The following is a 6,495-nucleotide window of genomic DNA, read 5'->3' on the forward strand; positions in this document are numbered from 1 at the left end:
CAGCCTTCTCCTTCTTATTCTCCCCCTCCCTTTCCCCCCGCCCTCCTGACCTCCTCCATCTGACACCCATCTAACTGTCCCCTGACCTCCTCCATCTGACTTCCATCTAACTTCCACCCTGACTTCCTCCTTTCCCTCTCCCGTGCTCCTCCACATCACCTTCTAATCATCGATTTCTGATACCCCCTGGTCCTCCCCCTCTCTCATCTCAGAAAAGAAAGAATAGGTCTGGCCCCAAAGGCCCCTAATCCAAGCCATCCTTGCAGCCCCACCCAGGCAGCTTGGCCAGTGTTAACTGGATCCACATGGTTAGGGCAGGGCGGGTGAGGGCTTCCCCTGGGCCCAAAGCCCCTGGCCTGTCCTCTCCCTAGCAAACTGTCCCACTAACCCCCTGACCCAGTCTCTTGGCAGGAGCCAGGTTCTGCTAAATCTGCCATGACCTCACTATGGTGGCTCAGCTGACCTCACCCCTGAGAAGTGGGTTGGGGGACCAGACTTGGGGAGAAACAGACTTGGATAAAGACCCCTATCCCAGCTACCCCCTTTACCCTCCAAATTTTGTAGAGGCCTGTTCCAGTTCCTGTACCCTCACCCCCTCACCCTGTCTTTTCTACCTTCTCTCTGACCCACTTCATGGCTCAGGTCTGAAATTAGTCAACAGTCAGTCTTGCTTTCTTGGTATCATCTCCTCCTCCTCCTCTTCCTCTTCCTCCTCCTCTCTGTCTCTCTGTCTCTCCTCCTTATCATCTGTAAGTATCTCTTCAGTGGCCAGGCTGGCATTAAGAAGTATTTGGGGGTGCTGGAGAGATGGCTCAGAGGCTAAGAACACTGACTGTTCTTCCAGAGGTCCTGAGTTCAATTCCCAGCAAGCACACAGTGGCTCACAACCATCTATAATAAGATCTGATGCCCTCTTCTGGCCTGCAGGTGCACATGTAGGCAAAATACTGTATACATAATAAATGAATAGATCTTTAAAAGGAAAAAAAAGTATTTGAGGGCAGGGGGTGCTGGAGAGATGGCTTAGTGGTTAAGAGTACTGGGTGTTCTTCTAGAGGACCCGGGTTCAACTCCCAGCACCCTCATGGCAGCTCACAACTGTCTGTAACTCCAGCTCCAGAGACTCTAACATCCTCACACAGACATATATACAGGCAAACCTCCAACACACATGAAATTAAAATATATATATATATATATTTTTTTTTTTTTTTTAGTTTTTCAAGACAGGTTTTCTCTGTGTTAGCCTTGGCTGTCCTGGACTCACTTTGTAGACCAGGCTGGCCTCGAACTCACAGTGATTCACCTGCCTCTGCCTCCCTAGTGCTGAGATTAAAGGCGTGCGCCACCACTCATGGCTAAAATAAATTTTTAAACAATTTAAAAAGAAGTATTTGGATCACAGCCGCCCTTGGGAGCGGCTTGGGCTCTCAAGCTCTGCTAACCACAAGGCCACTCCCCGGTGGACCATCTCAGCAATCCTCTCCAACTGGGAGCTCCTGGGAAGATTTCGATCTATAACATCATCCAGTAGAGAGACTCTGCCCAGCTCGGTGTGTTTTTGTTTTTGTGATAAGATCTACTGTAGGCCAGGCTGGCCTTGAACTCCCGATCCTGCGTTGTCCACGTCCAGAGTGCTGATAGGACAGACATGCACCAGGCTGGGATGGGACGCAAGGATTTGTGCATGCTAGATGAATGCTTCACCGGCTGAGCTACCTCCTAACACAGACTCCAGCTTCTTTTTTTTCTTTTAAGTTATTTTTTATTATGCATACAGTGCTCTGCCTGCATACATACCTACAGGTCAGAGGAGGGCATCAGATCACATCATAGATGGTTGTGAGCCATCATGCAGTTCCTGGGAATTGAACTCAGAACCTCTGGGAGAGCAGTCAGTGCCCTTAACCGCTGAGCCATCTCTCCAGCCCCACAGACCTCAGCTTCTATGCAGAGAAAAAGGGCTCTCCCCTTGGTCGCTGCTCACTCCCATTCTAAAAGTCCTTCCTACCCTCTAACCCAAAAGACTCTTACTTCAGTCTTGAGCCCTCTCCACACTGACCTTTCCAGTGGCTGACTGCCCTCTCTCTCCCCATGGCTCCATGACAAGGAGGCACACAAAAGCCATTGAGCCTGTGGGGCACGCAGGAGGGGCCAGAAGCCGCCCAAACTCCCTGACATACACACGGCCCTCTCTGCCTTGGTCAAGGCCTCTAGGGAGGTGCCTGGTGGAGTCTAAGATGTGGAGGGAGGCAGGCAGGGACCCAACTGGATCATGCGTGGAATTCCCCCAAAACTGCATGCAGGAAGTTTTGCAAGCATGACACTTGCCACTGGTTGAGGTATAGGCAGTTAATTAGATGCAAATCTATGCGGATTGACAAGAGGGCTCAGCAGGTAAAGGCACCTGTGCCAAGCCTGATGAACTGAGCTTGATCCCAGAAACCCACATGGTGGAAGACGAAAGCTGACTCCTTCAACTTGTCTGACTTCCACATGTGGCATATACACACACACAAAATAAATGAAAAAAGGGGGGGAAAATAAATTTGATGCCACTGCTCAGCATGAGTGGGTGTCCTGGCAGCAAGAATTCCATACCATATACCCCACAGGCCCGACTTGTAACAGAACATGAAGGCTTTAACCGTCCCCCCCCCCTCCCCAGGAGATTGCTCCCACACCATGCAAGGGAAAACATGACCAAGTCACTGAGTGGGCGACTGGCTGTGGAAGATGACAGCATTTGTCTTTGGACCATGGAGAAGCATGTGTGAGAATCTGAAAACACAGGAGGGTCCTGTCTGGGTGGCAGATGGGGTTGCCTGGGTGTGGCCATGAGTTGCACATTCCTGGAGTCCCAGGGGTCTTGTATTCTGAATGAATGCCTGAGGTTGCATGACCCTGAGGTTATGTGATCGTGAGAATGGGGCATAGGCCAACACGTGGGCCGCAACCTCCTCAGACTCAGCAGAAACTGGGAAAGTGGGGTCAGTGCATGCAGGTGACCTCCGGGGGACAGAAGGCACCTTCCTTTACTTCAGGGAGGTGATCTAGATTGCAGAAGCAATCTGGTCATCCATCACTTAAAAAAGTCACCGAGTCCTTTCACCATTGCCGCCCGCAGAACCCTGAGGGGCGTGGCTAGGGCACCAGGCCAGATGCTCACAGCTGGGCATGCGTCAGCGGTGACTCACCCGTCCCTTAGCCCTGGGGACCCCCTTAGGGCCCTGAGAAATTCTTCAGGAAAAATCACCCCAGGATCCTGCAGCTGGGGTGCGATGCAACTTCTACTTGGCCGTCCCCCACCCACCCCCGCCCCGCCAGCGCTCAGTCCCACCCCGCCTCACCCAGCCTCGCCCCTCACTGCAACCCTCCCGTGGGCCCTGTCCATGGTGCTGATGCTGTGGCTCTAGGGAGAGCCGAGTGGGGGAGGGGAAGGGAGGGGAGGGGAGGGGAGGAGTGGGAGCCAATTTCGGGCAAAGAGGAGAGGATTGTGTGAAGCCCTTGAGAAAAACGCAAAAGGGAACTGTGCAGGTCGGTGAGATGGCTGGAGCAGGGTGCTTGCCTCCAAGCCTAATGACCTGAGTTTGATTCTGGGGCCCACATGGCGGAATGAGAGACCTGACCCTGGAAAGCTATCTGACTGACCTCCACACACACTCCTGTGGCACAAGTGTGCACATACACACACACATACACACACAGAGAGAGAGAGAGAGAGAGAGAGAGAGAGACAGAGACAGAGACAGAGACAGAGACAGAGACATAGATGTAATTTTAAAAAGAAAACTGAATTCCTGATTTGTCCCTTCTACTCACCAATAATATAACCCCCTAAATCCCATCTACAGCCAACCGAAGACACATAAACACATCCGTAACACGCGATTACTCTCAAACCCACCCCCATGGGGTTAGGGATGAACCTTGGGGAGAGAGTGCTTGCCTAGCATGTCCGAAGCCCTCGGTTCCATCCACAGCACCACAGAACTTGTCATCCGGCACTTGGAGGACAGAGGCAGAAGGAGTAGAAGTTCAAAGCTACAGCCTGGGTTACACAGTCAGTGTGAGGCCAGCCTGAGCCACAGGAGACCCTATTTCATGCAACAGACAAGAAATAGAGGAGAGGGGAAAAAAAGAATTACAGCTCCACAGACACACTGAACTCTCACATGTGACCACACACCCCCTCCCAGAGGCTGCTCTGTCACCTACATTTACACAGTCCCAGTCAACCCTCACAGCCAAGTGCACACATAAACACGGACACATCCCCCCCCCCATAAAATACAGTTTTTAAACGGCAAGCTTTCATATAGACCGTGCTGGTCTCAAACTCACTACGTAGTTCAGACTGGCTCTCAACTCTTTATGCTCCTGCCTCTGCAGTCCCAATCCTGGAGGTGCAAGCATGTATCATTACGTTTTCTTATGTCGTACTGAGGATGGAACCCAGAGTACGTGCTAGAAAGGGGTCTACCAAGTGAACTACAGCCCTATGCCCCGTACACCCACCATGTCCCTTTCTAGAAACAGGGACTGCTTATGCAGCCCAAGATGCCCTTGAGTTCAGTACGTAGCTCAGACTAGACTTGAATGCGCAAACCACTTAACTCTGCCTCCTGAGTGTTGGGATTGCACCACACCCAGCAGCATTCGTCTTCACACACCAGCTTGTAAACACGTTCCCTGGCAACATCCCCCTCCTCAATCGTCACATGCATTCATCAACTAGAAGAACTAGACCCTAGAGTCTCCACATCACCATGGCACCCGTTGTAAACGACCTCTCCCTTGCACCCACAAATGCTATCCCATCCCTCGGTCCCGACTCACCAGCCAGCGTCCAGGACACGAGCTGCAAGGAGACCAGGAGCCGGCAGAGAACGGCCCAGGGCCAGTCCAATCTCCGGCAATTTCTCATCCCAGCGGGGCCTGGTGCTCTAAGGCCAAGGTGGATGTAGATTGGGCTGCCTGGGAGCAGTCACTCAGGCCAGCCGGAGGCTGTGAGGATCCACGGGAGACTGCCTGAGACCCCGCCCTGGCCGCGCCCTGCGCTTGAGCGCCCTGGCCGGGCGGGGCACGGGCCGGAGGCGGGAGACCCACAGCTGCACGGAAAAAGTTTGGGAAGTGTGAGCCACGCGCTGATTGGCTGGCTGAGACCGGGGCGGCGGCGCGAGGAGAGGGGCATTCTTGCAGGACTCTAGATAGGGACGAAGAGCTACGCCTACCAGCCCTAGAATAGGGGTGGGGGGCCCTCAGGCGGGGAGACGGGGCGGGGGGAGGGGGTCAGGGGAGTCCCAGACTAAGGCTTGATCCCTGACCGACTCTCTGAAAGGCTTTCAACCTCAGAGCTAGAGAGAGCTCAGCAGGGAGGCACTTAACACCAAGACTGACGACCCAAGTTCTGTCCTGGAACCCACATGGTGGCAGAAGAGAACTGACACTCAAAAACTCTCCTCTGACTTCCACACGAGTGTCATAGCGCACACACTCCCCACACCCTAGACACACACTAAATAAATAAATGGAACTTTAAAATCAAAGTACGCGCACTAAAGGCATAGTGGTGCATGCTTTTAATCCCAGAATTCAGAAGGCAGAGGCAGCAGGAATGCTCTGAGTTCGAGGCCAGCCTGGTCTACATAGTGAATTCCAGGACAGCCAGAGCTACACAGTGAGACCCTGTCTCGAAAGATAGATAGATAGATAGATAGATAGATAGATAGATAGATAGATATAGATAGATAGATTAAAAAGGCAAAGCACCTCCTGCCTGCCCTCAGACATGGCATTAAGGTTAAACATAAAACTGTACCTAACACTTTCTGTCTCAAGGCCCACAAAGGAAGGATTCCCAGCCTGTCCTTTGGGACCCCACTTCTTCTATAATCCTTACTCCAGAACCCCCAAACTGTCCTGGCTTTCTCTAAACTTCCCCTGGTCTACGTGAGCCTTGAAATTTGGAATTCAGTGCCTGGCACCATCCTTAAACTCTCACTATTGACTCCCAAAACACACCTCTGACCTTCCATCCAACCCCCGCGTATGTTCATGCATTGTGTGTGTGTGCGCGCATGCGTGCACCCGCATCTGGAGACCAGACAGACATTGGCTGCCTTCCTCCATCACTCTTCCACCTTATTCTCTGTGACAAGGTCTCTCAGTGAACCTGGTGCTCTCCAGTTTGGCTCAGCTGGCTACTGAGCCCCAGGGGGCCTCCTGTCTCTTCCTCCACAGTGACTGGTTTCTAGGCATGGCTTGACGCACTTGGCTTTTTACGTGGATGCTACACACCTCTGAACTCGGGTCCTGGGATCCAGGTCCTCACTCTTGTGGCAACAAGCACTTGACCAACTGAGCCACCTCTCCAGCCCTCAAACTTTTTTTTTTTCTTTCAGTTTTATGGAGTGGAGAAGGAACCCAGTGCCTCCTATCCTATGAACAACACTATGCCACTGAGCCACACCCCAGGCGGCACCCTTAAACCTC

At 52.5% G+C, this 6,495-nt stretch overlaps 1 protein-coding gene across 4 annotated transcripts in view; it reads right to left on the reverse strand.

Annotated features, from left to right (window-relative positions):
* The window catches only part of COL5A3 (collagen type V alpha 3 chain), a 48,842-nt gene extending 43,772 nt beyond the window's left edge, over nucleotides 1-5,070 (reverse strand). For 3 of the 4 annotated variants that reach the window (XM_084781545.1, XM_084781546.1, XM_084781543.1), the window contains exon 1: nucleotides 4,840-5,070. In XM_084781545.1, coding sequence (XP_084637671.1) covers nucleotides 4,840-4,927 — 88 coding nt within the window. In that variant the 5' untranslated portion in view covers nucleotides 4,928-5,070. The remainder of the gene's footprint in view (nucleotides 1-4,839) is intronic. The other variant, XM_084781544.1, reaches the window with a different exon arrangement.
* Between the last annotated feature and the right edge of the window lie 1,425 nt (nucleotides 5,071-6,495).

This window comes from Acomys minous (assembly GCF_964271855.1).
Source record: "Acomys minous genome assembly, chromosome: 5".
NCBI classification, from domain to species: domain Eukaryota; kingdom Metazoa; phylum Chordata; class Mammalia; order Rodentia; family Muridae; genus Acomys; species Acomys minous.